Source organism: Ciconia boyciana, chromosome 1 (genome assembly GCF_034638445.1).
Source record: "Ciconia boyciana chromosome 1, ASM3463844v1, whole genome shotgun sequence".
Taxonomy (NCBI): Eukaryota; Metazoa; Chordata; class Aves; order Ciconiiformes; family Ciconiidae; genus Ciconia; species Ciconia boyciana.
Window position 1 is genome coordinate 71,756,576 of NC_132934.1, and position 25,377 is coordinate 71,781,952.

The 25,377-nt window shown below is 40.6% G+C and overlaps 1 protein-coding gene across 2 annotated transcripts; it reads left to right on the plus strand.

Moving 5' to 3' along the window:
- The first annotated feature begins 16,547 nt into the window (after positions 1-16,547).
- Positions 16,548-25,077, plus strand: MGST1 (microsomal glutathione S-transferase 1). Of its 2 annotated transcripts, XM_072874293.1 has the most exons (5): positions 16,548-16,748; positions 17,472-17,518; positions 18,979-19,126; positions 21,261-21,355; positions 24,433-25,077. In XM_072874293.1, exons 3-5 carry the CDS (start codon positions 19,001-19,003, stop codon positions 24,677-24,679), a joined length of 468 nt encoding a protein of 155 aa, XP_072730394.1. In that variant the 5' UTR covers positions 16,548-16,748; positions 17,472-17,518; positions 18,979-19,000; the 3' UTR covers positions 24,680-25,077. The 2 variants fall into 2 exon arrangements, with proteins under 2 accessions (XP_072730394.1, XP_072730383.1); XM_072874282.1 differs by lacking the exon at positions 17,472-17,518 and having other exon boundaries at positions 16,617-16,748; positions 24,433-25,069.
- Positions 25,078-25,377: the final 300 nt, after the last annotated feature.

Genomic DNA, 25,377 nt, shown 5'->3' on the forward strand with positions numbered 1-25,377 from the left:
ACATTCATCAGCTATCAAGCCATATTTTCTCCATCCTCCCAGTGCAGAGCCAATTACACAGAATGGCATGAACTCCAAAGCCCTTTGACATAGGCTAGCACTTGAAGAGAGGCTGGGGTTTAGATTACGGTTGATTTATCAGCTTCCTCAAGAGTCGGGCTGATTAGACTAATGGCTTATATGGGATAGGATTTCAGGAGAAAAGTCCTGTATTGTGGGGGCAGACAAATGAAGCAAGTTAGTTCTTGTAGGAAACAGAAGCTACAACTCAGGGCAACAGCCTATTAAGTAGAAACTTAAAGAGAATAAACAGGCACTGAAAGAATCCCGGGTTTAGGAGAAAAGATGACCTTATGTATTATATTTTTTCTACATACATTAATAAAACTAAATCCTGGGCAGAGAGACTGAAGCAGTTTGGAAACGGTGCCAAATCTTCCCAGGTTGAGTTAGAAGGGGATAAAAAAAGAAAGAAAACTGTCCCTTTAACACTGCACTTCACCATGACCTGATTACAGGCTTTTTGCAATCAATAGGAATCTTCAGCTGTTTCTATTGGACTTTGGAGACGGCATGGTTGGAAGAGAAGGGTTCACTATAGCAGCTAAAATGGGGGGTCACAGGCAGCAGATGGAAAGCCTTTCTTGGAAGTTGGTTGTGATAGTAGCAAATATGAAGGAAGAAAAAAACCTGAGAATATTAACTTGAACTGTGAGTATGATTCATCTGCTAATCACTGCATCTATCCCTGAAGCTGTTGTCTCTTATTTAAATAAGGAGAATAAGACTGCCCTTTATAAAATGGATAATCCTGAAAGTGTGTATCAGTAACTAAGATATAGGGAGCTTATTTTCTCACTGTCTCATAATACAGAATCAGAAGACAAATTCAATTCAATGCCATTAGGAAGAATAACATACAGCCCTGAATAAACAATACCTTTTTACCCAGCATATAATTGGACTTTGAAATTAATTTCTTTTGGAAGCCAAGAACTTGACAAAATACAAAAAGGGACTGGATATTTATGCAATGAAAATTATATCTAGAATTATGAATTTTGAAGAACAAATGTTTGGAAAAGATGTTAAATTTTATACTTCAGGTATTTAGCAACTGTAAACTGACCAGCCCAAACTCACAAAGACAGCAAGTAGTTCAAGTTGGTTAGCTGCAAATAAATAGTTAACTGCAGTGGTGTGGAAATAGAGGAACTTCCGAAAGTGAAACAGAATCTGAATCTTAGGCAACAACTTGAACGAAATACTGCCAGTTAAAGAGATATTGCATAAAGCACTACACATTGCAGATATTATTAATTCCCAGTCTTCCTGTACTTTTATTAAGCTGATCTTAGCTTGCACAACACCCCCAGGAACCAGATGAACCTTATATCTAGTACACCCTGGTAGTTTCAGAGCTTGGCAGTCTATTTTCATTGATGGAAGAGATATATATAAGTGTTATACAGTTATTTACATATGTAAATCTTAAAAAGACAAAGGATTACATAAGATGCCACCCAGTAAAGTGGGTCAGAGTTGAAGGCACATTTGCAGATAGGCAGGAGGACACTGAACAGCTTCCACTACCAACTCCTTGCTACATGGTGCTGGGTCTTTATTTTCCAGAGCTGTCAGGCTCCTTCAAGTCCACAAGAATACAATGTTTTAAAATGCACAGATTGCACAGATTCCTAGTCTGGTGCAAAAACACTGAGCAATGTTTACCTGATTTTTTGACATTAGGAGTTTTCGTTAGCTGTAGCAGAGCTGGGTGTGCACTCGCTGTTAAGCAGGTATTATGCCTAGCTCTCACCTGTCACTGGGTTAAATGCAGTGAAACAGAACTAGGAGGCAAATACAAAATCAATACTGTGTTTACTCTAAAGGAAGCAAGGAGGTGAGGAAATTCTGAACCAAAGCCTCGGCACTGTTTCTTCAACCTAACCTGTTTTCAGTGTTGTTACATGTATTGCACGAACTGCAAACTACACAAAAATGTCACTTCCTGCTCACTGAATGCAAATTCTTGGAAATCAAACAGGGAACTGTTAAAATAGAGGCAATGACTTGGGACAAGAAGGATCATATCTAATTCCTAGTGAAACTGCCTTAAGATGGTAAGTACTTAGAACTGGCCTCATTTTTCATGTAGCCATTAACTTCTTTAACGAGAATCTGCTGGAACAAAGATGCAGCTATTCCAGAGCCTGGCCAAGCGTTGTTATTGCAGTTAAGACCCAAGCGTGCTTTCAACTTTGCAGCTCATGATGCAAGAAAGTTGTTGCATCAGTGGGAGTTCCTGGCAATACTGTCTTAGATTCCCAGAGATGAGCTTGCCTTGGGTAATCTCACAGAAAACAGTGCATCGTGGCTGGGTGCCGAGGTCAGCGTCAAGTTGAGGACACAAAATAAGAATCACTTGGGCCCATTGTCCCCAGGAGCACAAGTGACGTAAAGCATCTTTCAGGAAGACAGCAGTATTCTTCTCCCACTGGGAAACCAGCTTCTCCCTGTTTTGCTTCTTATTTTTAGCTTTGGTCAGAGATGTGAAAAGGCCAGGGTGGTACTCACTCCTCCCTTGCACCTCCCTGGCAGTTTCTGAGGACATAGCTTCATTTCATCATGTACGCTCTCTGAGAGAGAGGAAGATCATTCATGGGTGTTCGTAGTTGTTTGGGACAAGAAATGCCTGGGAAACAGCCATATGTGTGGAGGTCCGTTTCAAAGGGAATTAAACATCAATGCACCTAGAAGGCTATTTACATTTTGCCTTTGATTTGGACACCGGAGATAATCTTATTCTTGTAAAGATGTAGTTTATGCAGAATTCATAACAATGCCTGGCACTCCAGTTACATCTCTGCTTTCTGAAAGCATTGGGGTGTGGTGTGGGATGAAAATATTGCCTTTTTTACTCCAGACTCACCTTAAACTCCCCACACAGATTTTACATGGCCGTTTTGCATTTTGCTATTACAGATGCCAAGCCATTAGTATGCCTACCCTCTTGTACTAACCTGAAATTATTGAATTAAATGTTTACGATTGTGGCTGTATTTCCTTGTTTCTTGAATGTGGACAGTTCAATACAATTTCTAACCTGCACATGCTTGCTGCCTGGGGGTTGTGAGTCATGTTTATTTTAAAAGAGGCAGCACTCACAGACTGTCACTCACCTGGGTTATTGGAAACAGAGCACTTTAAGAATTACTCTGCCACCTCCTCGCCTCTAAATATAGCTAGCGTGCGTGGGTCTTAAGCGATTTAGCTAGTCTGAGAAAAGGTCTCGTTCCAAATAATCAATTAAAAATCCATCATTTTAAGAACTATGTGGGCCTCAGGCCAAATGCATCTTGGATGCAATACCTTTGACTGCTTAATGCTGATATTAATTATTTGTATTACAGCTCCAGATCCTAACTCAGAATGAGATTTCTTTGCACTAGCAAGTAACAAGATCTGTTCCAAAGAGCGAACTATTTAAGTAGGCATGATGGACAAAGAGAGGCAGCAGAAAATCATCGTTATTCCCTGCTTCACGGATGGGAAACTGAAAGACAGATTCAATGACCTGTCAAGGGTTACAGAGGAAAAAAAGTAATTCATAAATCCCAGCACAAGGTCTTAAGCCATGAGATTTCCTCTCATTCTTTAATCAATAATAAAACACCACAGATGTCTAAGAATCTAATATCTACAAAATTGCTCCAAGGTCTATAGGCACGATACAATTAATTTCCATTAAGAGCAATGTGATGTGAGGGCACTCTGTACTGACCAGAAAAGTAGGCCTTGAAGAATTTGCAGGTTTTTTAATATTCTTTTAATAGAGAATATAAAAATCAGGGAGAGACTAATTAAAATAAAAATGAGAGGAAACACTTGCCAAACCTGTGACCCAAGCTGAAACCAAAGTAACTGATTCAGGAAGCAAACCAATTTAAAAAAAAAAAAAAATCAGGTCTAAAAAAAGCAAAATCTATAAGTGAAAATATTTATGATGGATTTCCCTTTTTTAAATGAGAGCATTGTTTCTCAGTGTTATGTGTTCTGTTGGCTTGAGCTTTACGGCTGTACTCAGCCACATTTTTTAACTCCCTCCTCCCCTATTAGCACAAAGGATTACCAAGAGAAAGTCTCACAGATTCACCTGCCTGAAGGATTTGGATTTCAGGAAAAACATCAACTATCAAAGAATTTGCAACATGATCACAAGAATCAACAATGCTGAATTGCGTAGGTCAATACCTTCAGGTTGTAAAGAAGAAGTTAAGCCCTGTGGGAGACGTTCAACTCACCCAGCTCCCATAAGGCCAACACAGGGAGCTTCCATAAAGACCTGGACTCCTTCTACCCAAATTGCTCTGTAGTCTCTTTTGGGTATTTCCACAAATGTAACAGGAATTATCACTAGGTTGTGCAGTACATAATCAGGCCTCAGCATGTATAGAGTATAACCTTTGAATCTTCCCACCACCCTCTCTTATTGCTGGTTAAACTAGTAGTAAAAGTAAAAAAAATGTACTACCGCTCCAACGTAAGCCTGAATCTTGCAATGAGTTATGGTCATGTCTAAATTTGTGCACAATATACACATTATTGACATTAATGCAATTGCACAGTTAAGCATATATATCTGCTTTTAGGTGTTGTGACAGGTCTGACTTTTATTTTACACTTTTAAAGCATATAGCTAAACTGGAACATGTAGCTAATGCTCCAATTAAAATATCAAATAACAGTACTCATGTTATTTTTAATAAAGCATGCTACATTTAGAGCATTGATGCCACAACAAAAGTGGAGAAATTAAACCACGTTTCATTACAACCTGTGCTAATCCTCCATCATTGCCAGTATGTAAATCAAACTGATAAAAGACTCTAAGAAAACCCCTGGCTAGTGCATTTTAACCACCACTCATTCTGCAGAAAGACATCACGATACAATACTATTTTCCTTCCTTCCAGTGTTATACAATGAACTTTGATTCTCTAAGGAATTCACACAGGGAGCCGACCAATATTCTTTGTTAAAACTATTGCACAAAAGTGCAGAAGTGAAAAATTAAGTTTGCTGCTTTATAAGAGAAGTTGAGATTCCTGGCTGGCATGGACTTACTAGATGGAAACTTTGTCCCATCAGTGTTTATTTTGATAAGTTATCTCTAGCTGTTGTAGGGTAAAGTTCTCAGGAAATATATGCCATTGCTATCACTCTCTGCACTTGTGAGAGTTAAACTGCAGATAGGCCCTACTCATTCAACATCCACTCTATGAATCTTCTTTATCACTGGGAAAATTCAGGTTTAAAGGAGGTGCCACTACTTGTGACTGGGCTTATTTTTGAAAAGCATAAAAATAATTGAAATCCTTGTGAGTTACTTAAGCTGAGTGTCAGCCATATCCCACAAGTTAGAAAGAAAAATCTGTTGGCTTCAATAGGATTTGGATCAGGTCTATTGCAGTGGAAGAAACAAGTCAACTACTCTTATTTCTGCAAGAATGGTAGTCAAAGGACTTGACTTCAAGTATCAGCCCACTAAGCAATAGTTATATTTTATGTGTTTCTGAACATATTGTAAAAGGTCATGAAACTTTCTAGGTGGCTTGTTTATTCAATAAAATTTAGTAAAGCAAGGAAACCTGCACTGACGCTCATGATTGAATGGAACGTCCATAGAGTTTAACAGCACCTTCTGTGGAAGGCCAGTAGCAGAAAGACTGCATTCAGGCAAATCAGGCTACTGTAACGTGCCCTTGACCTCCCTTTATGGAGCATTAATATCAATTTATCTGCCTTGTCATGGGAAGAGTAGAGGGAATAGTGAGTGGTAAGAAGGAGTGGTAAGAGTACCTGAACTGGCTTCAAAAGTAGAGTGGGCACAATTTCGGAGAGGCTTTGTAGAGCTTAAAAATGAAACAGTGCACCTGAAAATTCAGAATTAAATGACCGAAGTAGCTTCATGAAAGATTTAAAGAAAACATAAACTAAGAGTAATGGTGAACGTATACATAATTTAAATATATGGGGCTAGAATCTGCCCTTGGGTTATAAGGTTATGCAGTGTGGATAAAGGGGTTCATTTATGCTGCTGAACAGCTTTGACTGCTGTAGACTGGGAAGGCAATGAAGTGACTGAGTGCGTCATGCAGTGCAGTGCTAACAGCTGAGAAAAATGAAAGTAGGACGGGAAAAAATGACACCCCCAAACTAGGGATAGTCACTTAACTCTGTTACAAGTTAATTATGTAACTGTTATAACATTAAGGGGCAAATCCTGCAGTTTTGCCTAGGAAGAACAGTCAGCTTCAGTGCAAAGGAGGACAGAACTTGGCTTCCATCCTAGAGAAGCACATCATCTGAAGCTGCCTCTTCAAAAGGCTACCCATCGACAAGGATGGATTAAGTGTTGTAACATGCTTGTGATAAAAACCACTCTGTGAACACCTGGGCATGGTACTCAGCAACAGGCTTCAACAGAGCTACTGAGGTGAGACAGTTGTTGGTTTCTAGGTCACCAAAGTCCAGACAACATGGAGCTAGAAGGACTGTGCATGATTCATGGACTTGAATTTCATTGACTTTAGACACAGAGTTTTCTGGAAAAGGGTATTTAATGTTTACTGAACACAAGGTCTAAGGTAGTTGGTCTTTTCATTGACTTTGGTAGACTTTGGATCACAATCTGAAAGATCAAAAGCTACTGCACACAGAGACATTTATGAAGTCCACAAGGTAGAAGTGGAACATCAAATCTTCATCCCTGCTATCATAATGTCAGGGTGGCTAGTGACCAAAAGTCATAATCCGACAATTAATTGTTCAGTTGGCTGTTGAAACAAGTTCAGGATCTTAGTTCACTTCCCAGCAAATGACAGTATGCGACTGTTGCGGCAGCATTTTTGTCAGGCTTCACAGGAGGATCCAAGAACTGACTTGTCATTGACTGGTTATTCTCTCACCTCTTCTTGTAGTTCATTGAGGTCATTATTGAGGTGGGTATAACAAGCTTTCTATTCCTGTCCTTGGAATAAGGAGGGTGCAAGCAACATACTAAGTATTATCTGCCCTTTTAGGAAGATTGTCATTTGCCTGCCCCACCTCAGATTTAGCTATCTGATCAATCAGGTAACACTCTACTCAGTACAAAGCATTACAAACTGAATTTGGCCAATATGGACCATATTATTATTATTGAATCAACTTTTATTTGTTTGTATCTCACGAACTACTGGATAACTGGCCTCAGTGTGACTGTACGTACAATGCTCCATACTGTACACCCCTGAGCAAGTTCATTATTCTTCATGATCCCTTGCTGAGTCTGAACAGTACAGCACAAAACATAAAAATATATACACACATAAAGTCCCTAAAAAGGGTTAAAGAAGGCTTTGAAAAGGAGATCTGTTTGCTAGACGATTTCTCTGACCTCAAACAGGCTACAAAGTTTCAGGAAGAAAATATGTAACAGGTATGAATATGACTGCTATTGAATAACTTTTTCACACTTGTCAGTAAGATCATCTGATGAAACAGAAACAAATTAGTTTCTTGGACAAGGCAGTAAATGATTGGATCTGCACACATATGACTTTTTTGTTACTAAAAGAACCATTTTCAAGCATACTCCCACAAATACTAACAGTGTGAGCGTACACACATACAGAATCTTGAGGCACTGAAATTAAATTCATCACAAAATAACCCTTCTTTTAAAAGCAGTGAGGATGGAATGAAAACCCACCAAAGCAAAGGAACTAATTCTGAAATCAGCATGCATCAGTACCTGGGTCTCTATTGGATTGCAGTGCCCACATAAATATCCATCCAAACATGGTTTATCTGATAGCAGTCATGCAATCTCACTAGTAGTGAAGCAACATTACTACAATTTTCCCTTCTCTTAACATACATTGCATCCCTTCTCTGACTGCATTCTAACCCAGGATTTTTTGGAAGGCAAATTACCTCCCAAGAACATTAAGAACATGGGTCTCTATGATTCATTTTGCATTTTGTGTTCCACACTCTCACAATATACAGATCTTCAGTTTGTAGCTTCTTGTAGCTTCTTTACTTCACGAGAGCTAAAAGTCTAGCTCATGATCTGCATACTCTGGGACACTTTTGCCAGGGCAATATGACATGGACTTGTTCTGTTCTTAGGATACAGTTAATCACATTTTTCCAACTCTCTCTTCAACATGTAATCCCACCAAAATCCCTTATTCAGCTTCACAAGAAAGTAATTTTGCTTGCACAAAGACAGTTCATACTACTATTAGAGGCCAATAATAAGATATTGCCCTTTGGAAATATGCATCTGTGTAGAAATTAGGATGAGGTGAAGAGCATCAAGAGCTCAGTTCCCAGTACTCTTGGTGTAGCTACCAGGCTGGGAAGCCAATCTTCCATGGAAAGCAGCAAAATCCCACTGTCCTCAAAGTGGGAAGCTGATTATTTTTATTTTAGGAACACTTTGTCATCCTCTTTTGCTGCAGAGCTCCTACAGTCATTTTATACATATAGATATATTGATGATTCACTATAGCTATTGTCAAGGACCTATTTTTCCCTCAGATTCAACATACCCAAATATATAGTAAAATGCCTTAGCCAATGGGAGAGTGGCTCATTCCTGCTGAAAGAAGGCAAGGTTATTGCCTTGCAATCCTTCCCATGTAAGGAGGCACACAGTATTTTTCATGGCTCAGAAAAGCAGCAGGAGGAAACCTGGTTTTGCTCCATGAGGAAGTGACCTGCCCTACATCTGTACGATCTCACAGTGTGACGACTTCTCTCCCGCTCTGAATTCAACACTCGTGGCCAGGCTGCTGGAGATGGGAGGAGGAAAGGGGTGAATTCAGGTCTTTCCCTGCCGCACGGCAGAGAGAGGCTCTGTTCCTCCTTCTCACCTCCACCCCAGGCAAGGCCTGTAGATATCTTCTCTGCAGAAGGCCATAAGGGAGTATTATTTCAGAGCTCCTGTGTGCAGTGGACACAGGTAAGAAAACCTTGCCTTAAATGTGAAAAGACAGATTACAGCGGGGAAAAAAACAACAACCCAACAAAAACTCGCACAGCTACCAGAACTATGTTATTGAGGATGCTATTTGTCATCTGCTGTATAATAGAGCATACATTTTGAAACAGGCTGGCAATTCCATTTCATTCACTTCTTCTCTTTCCTATTCTACAAGTGTCATTGAAAGTAAGCAGCAAAGTCACCCTCTTCATGAATTTCTCAAACTGAAATGCTCTCCTGAGGATTGTTATCCTGCTGCTATGTGATCTAGTCTGGAAGCCTGCATGTACCAAATTAAAGAGAACTCTATGAATCAAAGCTGTAAGACTTGATACTGAGGTATATAATGAGCACAAGAGCACGTAAGGCCCAGTCCTGCTCCCACAGAAATGAGCAGCAAGGGTCTGATTCTGATTTTGCTTATCCAGCTATAAATCAAGTGCAACTTCACTGAAGCGCACATCAGTAAAAAGTGAACAAGCAGACTTTCAGCCACTAAATTCCCAACATATCACACATTGTATTTAGTACAAAACATTGTCCCAGCTTGACTTTGCCTGCAGGGTCATCCTGGGAGAAAATGCTGAGGAAGTGTTCAAATTGTGTCTTAAGAGAAAAGTGGTTATGATACAGTGGAGGAGTGGGTTAGCAGAGCCTACTGAGCCCCCACCAATTGCCCATCTGCAGAAAAAAAGAAGCAGGGATCCTTCTCAAAGACCAAACTAAGCAAGAGTAGTTCTCTCCCTCTGCTATACTGCCAGATCCTCCTGAGTCCAGACCTGGAGGCAGGATTTGATGTCCAGATAGCTATTAAGAGATTCCATAAAATTTTATGTGTTTATGAGCACTCTTTATTCAAGCTAATAGACAGTGCAGCTGAATATCCCTTTGTACGGTGAGATTTAAAACAACATAGAGCATCAAGCTAAGCCACAATGTGTTATATTGGCCAAAAGATTCTCACCAGGACTAGTTAGAACTGCAATGGCAGGGAAATTAACTAGTTGCAACGGAGTGTAACAGAGAAACACTAGTTACCATGGCTTGGGGGGGGGGAAAGAAATGGTATTTTTGTTAAGGCATAGTACTTATCAGAATGGCAAGGTTGAACCTATGAGAAAGAAAATTGCCCATTTCTACCAGAGGAACATACGATTTTATGATGTTCTTCGTAAATGGGATTGCACTAACGAACATCATCACTACTGGAGAGAATAATTGCATCCCTATCTTATCACTTCTTTATCTTTTTAATGAGGATTGCCTGGCAAAGCACCATACACGGGGTCACAACTCTGCCCAAAGAGGATTTGTGTTTGGGTAGTGACTGAATATGAATTTGTAGCCTATTATTAATGGGTGTTATATGGACCACTAAATGAAAAATGGTCTCTGTCCCAATTAACTTCTAAATCACTTACACAACTCCTTTTTTCACAAGCTAAAAGACAGATTAAGACACAGACTCTTGTCTTGCTGCTGTGGTTTGTTTGTTTTTATTTCCCATCCCAGGGCTTTAGGGAGTGTGTCTCTGCTAAGTATTTCTGCAGCTGTTCAAAAGCAATCTTACTGCACAATACAGTATCTGAATAATTGTCTCAGGTGACTATTAAACTCTACTGCTGCACCATAAAACCGTGAGGAGTAATCTTGCACCACAGCAGAAAATACCCAACAGCCAACCCTGCAGAGTGTCGTTCCTGTTAGCAGACAGCTACCGCAAGCGAGTGAAGATTCAGGAAGACAGAAAGAGCACAGGGAAGGCTCTGGACTTTAAATTGTTCCTTTTCTTGCCAACTAAGCAAAAGCTGCTGATTGTTAAATATTGAATTGTCTGTATTCATCCCTAGCCAACTGAAGTCAATGGACTTACTTCGGGGAGGACTTTAACCCATTACATGTGAAATGTTTGTCTTCTTTCTCTCTCTGTCTCTCCTTACAGCCTTTTATATACTGCAGTAAAGGAACCCCTTTAAAGCCTAATGTATGGTAATACAGTTTAATTGTGGTTGGTTGGCCTGTTGGGGATAAAATGTGCTGGTTCCAAGTCATTTTGCTGACTCTAAACTTGGCTCTGTACAGGGAGCTGGGGGAGGGAAGGTTGCTAATAAAAATAGCTGTGCTACCTGGGAAGGCTCTGCATACTGCAAAGGTACTGTTGGAGTAGGTCCTATAATTGCAGATAATTGATTTTTTAAAGCAATGATGTTTGGCTCACACTCACTACACAGTTTGCCTCTTAAGCCTTACACAAGAACAACTCACACACAAATTTAACTCCCAGACAAGCACACTTTGGGCACTCATTCCTCACGGAGCAGAATGTACTCCCTCTGCATTCATTTCACCAAGTTCTTTCAAGCTGTGAGTTGGAGACAGCTGAATTGCTGAAGGCAGGAATCTCCAGCCTTCATTTCCTGCAGGATGACAACAGACACCCAAAAGCTGGGGTGCCTGTTTCCTCTCCGCACATCCTCTGACCTAGTACTTCTACAGAATCCCACCCACAGTCCTACCACCAGATCAGTGATAAATGCCACTTGACAGGACAGGTGATTACTACTGATAAGTATCTTGCTTACATGCAACACTTAGGTTCTTTCTTCCAGATGGTTACTCCTCAAAAATAACCATCCATGCAGGAGTGCACCTCTCCTTGCCTGCCTTCAGCTCTCATAAGCATCTCAAAACTGCCAGGCAGAAGCTGCTCTATTAGCTAAACATGGCTCACATCCCACCAGTGTTCTACAATGTGTTAAGAAACTCCAATTTTAGATGACTAATAATGAGTGACAGGACCATTTAGCCTACTGACATTCAGCTGTGATATGAATCCAGTTAAGATTAACAGTGACCAAAGGTCCAGACCATCACAGAGCAGTTTAGTACCCTCATGGAAAAATGAGCTTGTTTCAATCCACGTGGCCATCCTTTCACTGCCTTACATAAATACCTACATCTACACAAGTATAAAAACCTCACAGTATGATTTGGGAGCACTTTAACAGTTAACTTTATAACCTTCCCTATTTGTCTATAGACATATCAGGTCTGCATGTCTACAGATATCTCCAGTATCTGTAAAGCTTTTGCTTGTTTACTTCTAGGAAACTCTTGTCTGGAGAGATACCTTGGCAACTTCTTGCTAGATACTTTTAATCATCTCTGTGTCTTCTCAGTAGCTCACTTAAACTGACTGTAAGCCTTCTATGTGCACTTGGAGCGGCACTGTAGCAAGAAACCTTCCAGTTTGGTCTCCAGCTTTGTAATTTTCTTGTGCCACTAGAGCAGAGCAGTAGTATAACATGGAAAACTTATCTTTACTGGACTCTTCTATTCATGATTAAAACCTCAATATCTTAAACCTCATTTTGCTCTCTATACTTTGTCTCCTTTCTGTTCAATCTGTGAAGTGAAACTTGATAACCTTTCTGCTTTTATAATGAGTATTTTCCTCCTACTTCAGTGTTATTTTAAAGGATCAGATTTTGTTCTGCAAGCTGTACTTAATAATGCTTAACAAATAACTCTTCTCACTGGATTAGTTTAAAAGGAACTTACTATGGTTTCTGCAAAATCTGTTTTATTGGCAAATCTGAGCATTATAATGATATTGACTCTCTCATGGCCTTTAATGATATACAATATCTTGCTTTCCTAATAAAAACAATTGTACAGATCAAATAGCATCACAAAAGCTGAGGTTAATGCCCTTTTCCCTTCAGTACAGCACAGGACTTTAAATACCTATATATTGCATTACTGCAGCTGCAAAGCTGTATATGCATTACTGTCAGCTGCAAAGCTGGTTCCATGCTGCAGACGTATTTTCAGAAGCGAAACCGTTGTTAGAGTATTCATGTGCAGTGAAAGAGGAATCAAGGCAAAAAATGGTCCATGATGTGCTTATATATAGACCTACTGAAAAGGTTTACCTATATGCCCACCAATCCCTTTCTGAGTTGTTCCTCAACTGGGACATCAAGCTGTGTAGGGCAACAGTCTACAGATATTTTTCATGTGTTGGAGTATTTCTTATGATATGTCCACATCATGACTTTTGATCCCCATCTTGCATATTCCTTCTAGCAATGGTGCTACCTGATAGAAGACAGTAGGCAACTTTAGAGAATAACCTTACTCATTGTCTCTTTAAATGACCAGCAAATGAGCTTTGTGGGATTTTTGAATAAGGTATTGACGATGTATAACTCAGCAGACAATCAGCAGATACGACCATTCTTGTGCTTTGTGGAGATTGTCTCCTTTCACCTTCTCTTACTGCTTGTTCATCACCACCCACTGTCACTTAAATTATATACTACTGTTTCTGCGTCATAAGTGAGCAACTGGAATTCTTCAAACAACCTGAATTCCACTACTGACAACTGTTTTCCTCCAAACAGTGGCCTGAATAAAAGAGACGGATGGGTGGACACAGCTATTTTGGAGTTAGAAGCTCAACCAAAAGGCAGCTTATGCCAGAGAAGCCTTCACTGAGCTATACCCAGCAGGAAGCGTTCCTAACTGAATAAAAATCCTTTCTTGCTGTTTTCGAAGCAGTTCCCCAGAGACACCAGACAGCAGTTTGAGATCCTCTGAAGCAGAAGCATGTGAATCACAGCAAAATTACATAGATGTCAACATTTGATATAGCAAAAGTGTTTTCTAACCAGAGGGTGTAGGTTCTAATGGGAGAAGCACAAAACCTGACTCTGGTCCGTTATATTAAACATTTTGGTAACACTTTCCTTTTGGCATTTAAACAGTATTTCAGAATTTAAGTTAAAATATGGACTGAATCTTAGTGGTCATGATTTTTTTTACTCTGTAAATCATTGGTTGATTTAATGCAGGAGGCATAATTTGTCAATTTTACAGAGAAGCTATTTGAGGAAACAACTAATTTATGTTAGCAAGGGGGTGGTGAACAGAAGCTTCACGTGTGGTGAAAATGTATTGTTGGTGCCTTCTTTACCAATGGTGAATAAATGGAGCCAGGGAAGGAGACAGGATGGAACAAGGCTGATCAATACATGCCTCTTCCTCGCCTTCCCTGCAGTCAAAAGAGAATGATTGCACTTATCTGGCCTCCTTCAGGAGTATCTATTCCTTGCTGGAGGTTAAATGAAAAACTCTTGTATTCCTACTTTCATGCTGACCCTAAATTTGTGTCCTGATTCTACTGTCTCTGGCTATATGGATAGTTCTTCAAGTCAATGGGAAAATTGTCATGAAAAAGGGTTGCTCACATGAATGAGGTTTGCAAGATCAAGCCCTTCATGATCAGTATAACCCTGGGCATCAGGCTGATATGGCATCCCTGATTTACAAGAGTAATCCTATTAGCATCAAAGGGACAATTCACATGAGTAAGGACTGCGAGAATGGGCCCCTCAGGAGCAACTATCACCACAGTTATGTATCTAACCTCACTTAGATCACAGCAGTTTTCAAACGTTGTACAGGCACTTTATGCTGCTACTGAACTTTGAGAAGAAAATAGACCTTGAGCACAAGTTTACTTCTGCTTTACTGACTATGGCCCCGGTTTTGCACTCTACTTAGACTCCTCTTCTCCCCACTCTAAAGTGCTTCAGGGTCTGCAAAAAATACTGGCTTCTCTTCTTGTTTCTTTTCTCTCTTTTTCTTTCCCTTTCCTTCTTTTTCTTTCCCTTTCATTTCTTTGTCTTCCCTTTTTATTTATTTTTTCTCTTTTCTCCTTTTTTATTTTTCTCTTTTTTCTTTTTCTTTCTTCTATTTTTTTTCTATTTTTCGTTTTCTTTCCTCCTTCCCTCCTCTTTTCCCTCCGTTCTTGTCCTTCTCCCTTCCTCATATCTTCTTTCTGTACCTTCCTTAGAATTAGGGAAATCCAATGATGGTAAGAAAAAATTAATAAGGTGTTGGCCTCAAAATTCAAAGACTGGGAATGTATAAGCTTTCCCAATTTCAGAAGTATGTTTTAAGGTCACATAAATCAATCTAAATTTCCAGAATCTGTAAAACAGGAATGTGAAATCCAAAGAAAGGGTGATTTTTGCAGAATTTCTAGCTGCACTTCTGCTTCTCTTTACATCCTACCTACATCTAGTGAAAATGTCCTTTCTCCTGGCTTTCTGGTATTTCCAGGTCTAGTTCTGAGAACTGTGTATAAATCAATTAGCAGCTTTTCTTCTCAAGTATAATAATGTGGGTTTAGTTTAACTCTGTTAACTTAATAGGTTTACCTTCTTTTTAAACTGTCTTCAGATAAGGATTAGAATGCCAACCAAAAAAAAAAAAAAAGGTGGTAATAGAAAACAATTATAGTTTTATTGCAATAGCACTAATTACACTATGTGATTGGGATATATTATGTGTTAGTGTTGTACAAAAATTTATGAAGATACAATTCCTGCCTTGAAGTAAGTTATGAGCTGCAGAAATGCTTCTGTTTTTTTAAAATAAATCCACTCCGTGATGGATCCATGCTTACGATTTGTTTTGTTGACTTCAGTGGAAATACTATTTGCTGTGTCCTTAGTGAGAACAAAGGTTGTTGAACCCAACTTCTACCATCATTTAAAACCAGTTCTGATACTATAGTCCTTGCTCAAACAAGTTTTGCTGTGTTTGATGATTAATAAGAAGAGACACAAAGGTTTGCACACACAGGTATTTAACATGACATGAAGCACAGACATGACATCCATGAATGCTGAATATATGTACCTAAGACTAGTTTTCCATAACGATGCAGCTTTAAAAATTTTATCTGACTTTGTACACAACTTTAGGATTATTTCTGAAATCTTTGCTGGTCACCTGAGTACATTTATCTCTGTCTTCTTCAGTCTTGTTTATCCTGAGCAGCTTAGTCACAAGCATTGCTCCGGCTATGAGGAGTGCTGTAGAAATAGCATAATTTTCTCTGAAGATGCAGTGGGAAGCTCGGACACCAGGTTTCCTCCTTTCATCACATCCTAGCACACCAGTAGAAGAAGCCCGTGGCCAGCCCTGAAGTTCCTTTATTTTCTGTTACGCTTTGCAAAGCAACATGATGCATATCAACCGAACAGCACTGACGGCTTGGCAATGCAAGTATTTTTGTGTTTTTTTTCCTTTGGTAAAAGTTCAGATCCACCAATGCAAATATTTTTGGGGTTTTTTTCCTTGGTAAAAGTTCAGATCCACCAAAACAACGTAGGGGCCCAAACTACTGAGACTTTAGGTGTTTTACATAGTTTTTCTAGTAAGTTTTGAGCCCGCTTGTGAGCTTGTGCAATCGCACGTCTCTAATGAAGCCTGGCTGGGTCATGATCTTTGGTTTCCCTCTGTCTCAAAGTCCAAGCATGTTCAGACGGGAGGGCTTCTCCTTCCTTGTTTGTCCTGGTTTTTCTTCTTTTCCTCCCACGTAACGTTTGCTGGGGTCTGGGCCTCAACCCTGCCTTTCCTGGGTGAGCCACCGCGGACGAACCCGCGGCCTGCCCGCCACGACACCGGGCCCGACCCGGAGGCCGCGGCGGCCCGCGCAGGACAGCGGCTCCGCGTGGGTGGCAGCGGCCGCCAGCCCTCACAGCAAGCCGGGCCGGGACCCGCCTCCGCGCCCGAGGGGGCGAGGCGAGGCGAGGCGGGGCCGCGCCGGGCCCCGGGGCGGGCGGAGGTGCAGTGCCCGGCCGGGAGCAGCGGGGCTGGCCGCGGTGTGCGCACTCTCCGAGGGGACGCGTATGAGGTGCGTGCGGGCTGCGCGATGGCGGCTCCCGCTGCCGGGCGGGAGCGGACGGTCCCCCTGCCCCCCCGCTGCGTTCCGGGCGCGAAACCCTCCGCGAGCAGCCGTGAGGGGGTGGCCGGGCCGGGGCCGCTCCGCAGAGCGCGGCGGCGTTTCTCCTCAGGGCGCGCTGAAGCCTGTCGCCCCGCGCAGGCGGCGGCCGGGTGTGGTGGGAGGCGGCGCGGGGGGTAGCCCGCCGCCCGCGGCGGTCGGCGGGGGCGGCTCCCCGGGGGTCCGGGCCTGGGCCTGGGCGTGGGCCGGGGCTTTCCTTGTCTTGCGGGTCCGTCCGCCCCGCCGGGAAGGGTGAAGTGAAAGCAGCGTGCGCGCAGGCCGGGCCGCGTTGGTAACGCGCAGGGGCCTGGGCGAGTCAGCGGCGCCGGCGGCCGCGCTCTGCTGCGGGACCCGCTTGTTTCGAAAGGGAGTTTGTAGCAGGGCGCAGGGCCTCGCCGGGCGATTAACAGTAGTTTAAGTGTGCTTTGAGCGCATTTTGAAAAGTCGCGTTTTAACAGAGAAACAACAAAAGGCCGTCCCAGTGCTAATCTTGCTGATGACAGCTGCACGGTCAGCCAGCACTGGGACAAAGTCACGCGTGATGGGAACGTGAGCACAGCTGTGCTCCCGCCGAGGGCACAGCAGCTGACGTACCTTTACCCATTTTCCTTTTACGACCCTTTACATGGCATCTAGACTTGTGCACTTAGCAGGCCCGGATTTTGCATTCGCACCACAGAGAGGTATGACATTTGCAGATCGGGCTGTTTGTCGTCTTAGTGAGCATATCTCTTCAAGCCCTGTGCTGTTTTAGTGTGTGGGGTTTGTTTTGGCTTTTATGCTGGTGTTAAAACGATGAATTCTCTGTCTTTGGTCAGGTTTTGATCTTTGCTTTTCATGGTGAAGGCAAGGCCTGGGCTTTATGAGAGTTTGGAAAGGCCAACCCTACAAGTAGGGAAAAGGGATAAATGTGGTGTAGTTCCAGCGGGAAGCTCACAGGGACACCAGTGAACAGTTTCTCATGACTTTGCATAGTTCTTGGATATATCCTGACCACCTCCGTGCCAGGAATGTTCCTTCAGAGCAATAGTCTTCTACTGCTCTCGTCTGGTCCGGTTCCCCTTGTGTGGCTATAGCTGGCAGCGACTCCGTGCTGAAAGCAAGATGAGAGATTGTTAGACCTGTAATCAAGTTAATAATAATATTAACTTTTTTATTACTATTGTTAAAATGATATCATAGGAAATAATGAACTTAACTATAACAAACAGTAGTTTAGTGTGGTCTCGAGTGAAGCTAAGGCATACTAGTTTTATGGATTCCTACTCACTAAGTGCACGATTGAAGCACTTGGTGAGACAAAAGCCTTGCTCCGTGCAGAGCACAAATTGAATGTGCGAGAGGACATGCTTTTTGTTTCACGTGTATTCAGTCCTCATCACATTCTTAACTTTATGGCGTTGATAAAAGGTACCACCTCCATAGGATTGTGGGTTTGGTATGGTCTCATTGGAAAGAGAGTTCATTAGCTTAAACCTCCCATAATAAAAGCATAAATAGTTCTCTGCTTTTTGTCATTACAACTTAATCTTTGCCCGTGAATCATGCTAAAAGCAATTTTAAAGAACAAGGTCTCAAAGGAGAAAAATGCGTGTTTAACTCAGTTTGATCACAAGTTATTGCTGGTTAGTTTGAAAGCTGAAGTGCAATTATAATTGTGTCATTTTACCAAAAAAAAAAGGTAGGCAATACTAATTTTCCTCTTTAAACATTATAATATGTATAGTATGTCATCACGCTCTTTCTATCCTGGTAACCACACAGGGAAATTCACTAGTTCAAATGAATTGGTCTAAAATTGATCTAATTCCTTGTATTATTTCAAAAGTGTACTGATTTCTGTGACTAAATTTTGTTTCTGCAATTACATTAAATATTTTGGTGGTTTATATTTTGACAGTTTAATAAGCAGATATAATGGAAGTAGAATATTAAATGATAATATAGTTTCTCATCTTAAAGTATTATATTATGCCATTGCGAAAATAAACTGAGGAAAAATAAATTTGTTTGAAAATAAACTTTTCACAGTGGCAAAATTGTGCTGTCATTGCAGCAATGCAAAAAAAAAGGCTATTCTGACAACCTTATGTCAGAACTTTGCATTGCTATGATGTTAGCCTAACTTTAATGTTTTTTAAAGGTCGTCAGTGAGAAGTGGAGAAATGGCTAAACTGACCCAGTTAATTGACAATGAAGTGTTCCGGGCTTATGCTACTTATACAGCTATTGTTCTTCTAAAAATGATGCTAATGAGCCTTATAACAGTGTACTTCAGAATCACAAGAAAGGTAAGAAATTGGGAATACCATCTGGTAGAATAGATTGAAATTTGTATTGAAATACAGATATCACAGGTGTTTCTTTTCTTTTCAGCTTTCAAATACTGGTGCTGTTCTTCTTCCTCCTCCTCTCTCCTCTAATGATGTTCTGAGTTTGGCATGCTGGTGCTTTGTTGATCTCTAATGGGCAATGTCTTTAACCTAATTCTGAGATAATTATGAGATTGTATCTTACAGTTGCATTTGACTTACTCTACCCTTCTAAAACATTTCTATTATTTTTAAATAAGAGTTTTTAATAACTGTAATTTCCATTGTCTTCTGCAGAAAGCTGGTGTCCAGGGTACCCAATTTATAAAGCAAATAAAATGTGATATGGAGCCATGTTACATGAATAACCAACTAGTAGGGTCACAAGAGGGGATATGAAGTGGATTTTTATGCATCTATAAGCCTTTCATCCAGTAATTCTAAAGCTCTCTACATTCCCTAATTGTTTTAGCCTTCCCATTGCAGTTAGGTCATTATCTAAAAAAAATTTAATTTTTTTCTAGAATGAGAGTCAGGCTGAAAATTTACATGGATTGATGTGTAGGCTAGATAAGTATATGAAATATCCACTGAGGTTTACTAAATAACACAGAAGCTGCATCTAGCTTAGGAGAGAGTGCTCATGGGAGGCATCGTGTTGTGTTTGCCCTGTTCTTGGTCTTCTCTAGGCATCTGCTCATGGCCACTGTTCGTAACACTCGATCCTGAGCTGAAAGAGCCCTGAGTTTGCCCCATATGGCTATTCTTGTGAGATCTGCTTCTGCAAAACAGTGTGTGCTTCAAGGATTTTGTTGCAGTCCTTTGGTTGAAATGCTGCTTTTTGTTCCTGCTGGGTGCAAGAGAATCCAGCTGAACTGTTCTGTTGTTCATGAAGTCCTAATAGCACAGCATTTGAGCTACTGCTGGTTTCTGATAGCTTTCTAGGTCTTTGGCACAGCTGAAGATTGAGTATAGTAGACCACACAGCCTGTCCTGTAAGTTCAAAATGGGACCCAGATGTCTGTGTTGTAACCTTACTTCCTTTTGCTCTTGCGGAAGCACGTCAGCTGCTGTACTGGTCCTATATGTAGATCCGGTGAAGTCCTGTATTAATGCTCATACCGTATTATGATCCATATGTATGCAGGTGACAATAGGGCCTTCATTGATTTGGAGTACTTGGTTTTCTTATGATGGAGAGTAATATTACAAACAGACAAATTAGTAAAGTCATTTTTATTTCCTATTTAATATAAAAAAGTCTTTAAAATGTTAAAAAAAGTGGAGGAAAGCAGTTAGTAGGGCGAGAGAAGGTAAAGTATTGCTGATGCTGATACTGTTAATGTTAACGTATCTCCAGAATTTTTAGTCGAAGGATTTTTCATAGAAAGGGATAAAGACTGCCTCAGAAAGCAATCATGTAGCTGTCCTAAAATCAAAGGGTTTTCTTGACTTAAGCCTGCATAGCCTGAATGGTCTACAGAATGCATGTGTTACCACATGTCAGCAAGGAGAGATCTACTGCAGTCTGCACTAACAGAATTAAATGTTGTTTTCAAATAGTGTCTTACAGTACTTGGTGGTAATAACGGGTCATATAAGTGGAAAAATTTGTACCTAAGAGGAAAGGGAGAAACTTATTTGGTTATAAATGGGGATGGGATGAGTCTCTTGGATGCTGTTGCTGTGTAGACTTCTGAAGAAGGAAGGATCCAAAAGGGCTTTCAGATAATTTGTCAAGAATAGTGAAAAAGAGGCTTAGGCAGTACAGGCAGTAGTTCTACCTTCCAGGTCCTTATGTTCCTTCAGCCCACTGGCATTACTTCAGGCTGAGTATCAGTCATCTGCCATGCTTGTCCATCTTACAAGAAGGCTTTATCTACATGCATAAATTACATTACATTAATTTGTCAGCCCGCAAGCTACATACAGGCTAGGCTCAAGAAAACAGTAATGCAGTGAACAATATATTATTCCCTGTGCGTTTAACTTCAGGTAAGTTATGTGAGGTTATAGAGGCATTAATAAAAAGAGTGACCTTTATAGCAAGCTGCCTTGACTAGAAAAAACATTCTGGCTTCTAATGTCTCTTTTGTGTTTATGTTTGAAATAGGCATTTGTCAACCCAGAAGATACAGCATCATTTGGTAAAGGCGAGAGTGCTAAAAAATATCTGCGGACTGATACAGATGTCGAACGTGTACGCAGGTAATGCATAGGAATCTTTTTAAAAATTATTTTAAATAGCAGAATAATACTAAATCAAGGAAGGAATTTCACCCCTTTCTCTTTGGCAAGCCTGTGCGTGTTTTGCTTTATGTAATAATCTGATACATTAAGTTGTCTAAATGAACAAACCATTCCACATTCAAACTGTTAGCATGCATACTGAAAATAGTAAGTCATTGTCTGGTTATAATAGCTAACTCCTGGATAGTATCCTATATGCATGGGGGAAGTGGTGAGAAGATTGTAAAATACGACCATAAGTTGATTTACTATGAAGCAGTATACGTTAAGTGCAAATCAGCTTTCCATATAATTTGAACACCAGTTGCAATAGTTGCATCTTTTCCTAAAGTGTAAAGGAAATAACAGGGGGAAGAGGAGTAAAACTATGTTAAAGTCATGGAACTCCAGAGTTGTAATGAGGGCGTTAATCTGGGAAATCGTACTGAGTGGGAGTCAAAGCCGGTGCTCTTTTTGCTGGATTGAATTGAGGTTACTCACTGGTGTGTCGATTGTACAGGAAAGTTGACCAGCCTTCTGGAAGAATGCTATTAATAGTATGTCAGTGTGCAACCTGCGGTGTATGTATTTCGTTTTGCAAGATTCATGGCAGAATGTGAGCTGTATTTCAGTGGGCTAAATGTTGCAGCTTATTTATTTTTATTTAGCTGATGGCAAAATTTTCAGTTACCAAATCATAACTTTAGAGGTGCTGTTTGATACACCTGTGCTAACAAAGAAAGCTTTAATGGAATGCTTTCCATATCATTGCTCCTTAGTGAAGCTGACAGTTTATTTGCTATATATATTTTAATACCAAAAACTTGAATGGGAATGAACTGTTCTCATTTAAACCACCATTAGGAAAAATCTTGAAAATAAGTATCAGCTCTAATTTCAGAACAGTGCATCCTTGCAAATGTAGATGACTGTGGTTCCATGAAGGCTAGTGTATTTCTGTATGTCTCTTCTGGATTAAAATCTCAGAAAGAAGAGTCTAATCTCAGTGGTCTGTAAAGATGCTCTGAACTTTCCTTTTCTCCCCGAGTGGTTCAGGGCGTTGTTAGTTGTTTAATTTGCTGGTTGTTATATAACAATGGGCACTTTTTGGTGAGGAGTAATACCTTTCTATTTGTAAATTCTAAGAGGACAACTAAGTCGATACTAACTTTATGACCAGATGCCCTTTTAACTCAAATTGTTACGTTAGAGAAATGACAACCACCTCACAGAGTAATTTACACAGATTAGGTTTTTAAAACACTGTATTATCAAATCCTGTGTTGCTGTTTTGCAGAGTTGTTCAGACTTCCCCAGACCTAGTAAGTCAGCTTGGTTCTAGTTACTCCATTGATGTTGCAGCATCCATTTTTTCCTCCCAACAATGGTTCTTAATGGAAGTTTACTGTATTTTCTTTTTGTGATGGTTTTGGCTGGGGTAGAGTTAATTATCTTTAGAGTAGCTTGTATGGGGCTATGTTTTAGATTTGTGCTGGAAACAGCGTTGATAATACAGGGATGTTTTAGTTATTGCTGAGCAGTGCTTACACAGAGTCAAGGCCTCTTCTGCTTCTCACCCCACCCCACCAGCGAGTAGGCTGGGGGTACCCAAGAAGCTGGGAGGGGACACAGCCGGGACAGCTGACCCCAACTGACCAAAGGGATATCCCATACCATATGACATCATGCTCAGCATATAAAGCTGGGGGAGGAAGAAGGAAGGGGGGGACGTTCAGAGTTATGGTGTTTTGTCTTCCCAAATAACCATTACGCGTGATGGAGCCCTGCTTTCCTGGAGATGGCTGAACACCTGCCTGCCGATGGGAAGCAGTGAATGAATTCCTTGTTTTGCTTTGCTTGCGTGCGCGGCTGTTGCTTTACCTATTAAACTGTCTTTATCTCAACCCACGAGATTTCTCACTCTTACCCTTCTGATTCTCTGCCCCATCCCACCAAGCAGGGGAGTGAGCAAGCGGCTGTGTGGTGCTTAGTTGCCAGCTGTGGTTAAACCACGACACTTTTGCAAGCTTCATGGCAACAGATAATGCCACATAGATTTAGCATGGCTTCTTTTCTATATAAGTGACTGGAATTTGTTCTGTTTATGGGTATAGAAAAGACATTACTTCCTTCAGTGTACTTTTTGGGGGAAAAAAGAAAAGCTGGAGGATATGTTTCCTTGTAATGATAAATGAGTTCAGAAAGCAGCTGCAAAACAGCACCATGTTCTGATTCTAGTTGGCTGTGAAATTTGACATGATTAGTAAGGCTTAGAGGTTGTTTCAATCAGTAAATTTGGCTAGAAGTATAATTTATCTAAAGAGGTAAAAGGAGCAGGGAAGGTTTAGGAAGAGGCGTGAAAGAATACTTCAAGATCTGGAGTTCAGTCTCAACACATTTTTAGTAAATTATATTATGGTTTCAAAATTTCAAACATTTTTCAGCTATTTTAGTGCTTAGTAGTGAAGAAAATGAACCAAAAGCATAACTGTCACACCTGTTAGATGCTCAAAAATAACATTCTTCAAGATGATTGAACTTCGTGAAGATTTGATAGAAAGTTTCATATATAGGATATTTCATATTTTCTTTATGGAGACTACAAACTGAGTTTATGGGATTGGAATAGACCATCTGGGCCCTGAAGTCTAGTAGTTGTAGTCACAGTCATCCAGTTAATTAATGTTCAGTTGAGAGAGGCTACAAGAAAATTCCAGCTATCTGTCTTCTTCCCTGCCTTTCCTTGCATTCTTGCACACCCAGGTGCACTTGTATACCTCATTTAAGTCCCTAATATTACCAAGATCCTGGGGAAAAACTCGTACCTTTCATACAGAAGATCAGAAGCTGAAAAATGTGGGGTGCCGCAAGAGAGACCAGGTGAACATGCCAAAATCATTTCAGTAGCTGAATCAAGTCCCCACTGCAGAGGAAGCCAGCAGTTGTGTTAGGGCCTTAACAGTAGCATGATCTGAAGATGCTGAAAAATAATGATGCTTGAAGTGGTTTATTCAACAAAATGTAACGCTGTAAAACAACTTTGCTTCTTTCCCCAGAGGCCACCTGAATGACCTTGAAAACATTGTCCCATTTCTTGGCATTGGACTGCTGTATGCTCTTAGTGGCCCTGAGCTGTACACAGCCTTGCTGCATTTCAGGATCTTCGCTGGGGCTAGGATCGCTCACACTTTTGCGTACTTGATCCCTCTTCCCCAGCCTTGCAGAGGTTTGTCTTGGGCAGTTGGGTATGCAGTGACCATCTCGATGGCATACAAAGTGCTGAAGACGGTGTTGTACCTGTAGCAGAGTTGTAGCTTCTGTGTACCATGCGACATTCCACGCAAAGTTTCCAGCAGTGTATGTTGATGTCTTAAATGAGCCAGCATGAGTTTCCCATGGTGACTGGAATTCATTTTTTAACAGAGGCTTTTCATTCCTGTTCAGAAATATTTCTTTTTGGAGGAAAAAAAATCCTCCCTATTCCCTATTCATGGACTGCATTGCCAAAATGTTAGATTGAATGTTCCCTTTGTGATTTGTTAAGTGCTTATGATTCTAAACATGCGATGATGCTGTATTGATAGCATGTGTGGTAATTTTCTACAGATGCACTATTTTTGTCTGTAGCTCTGAAGTCTAAATCAATAAAGACAAGAGGAAAAAAAAGTGTGTTTGTATTTTTGTTTTCGTTTTGACTCTTCTCACTGTAGCCAGCAAATAGCATGTCGCTATGTATCTGGAAGAGATTCCAATCATACAGTTCTTTGAAGAATGCTTACCTTAATAATAAGATATAACCAGTAATGCTAAGCTTGTTGTAAAAAATCTTTGATTAAATTGTTGTTTGTATAATCCACTTTGGGATTAAAAAACCCAAACCGTTGCAGCTCCATTTCTCTCAGTTGAATACATTAAAAAGAAAATAAGTATTTGGGCTAGGCTTTGTTTAGTGACACTGGTGAAAATTTGAAGTAATTCTTTTTGTTGAAGTTACTCCAGAC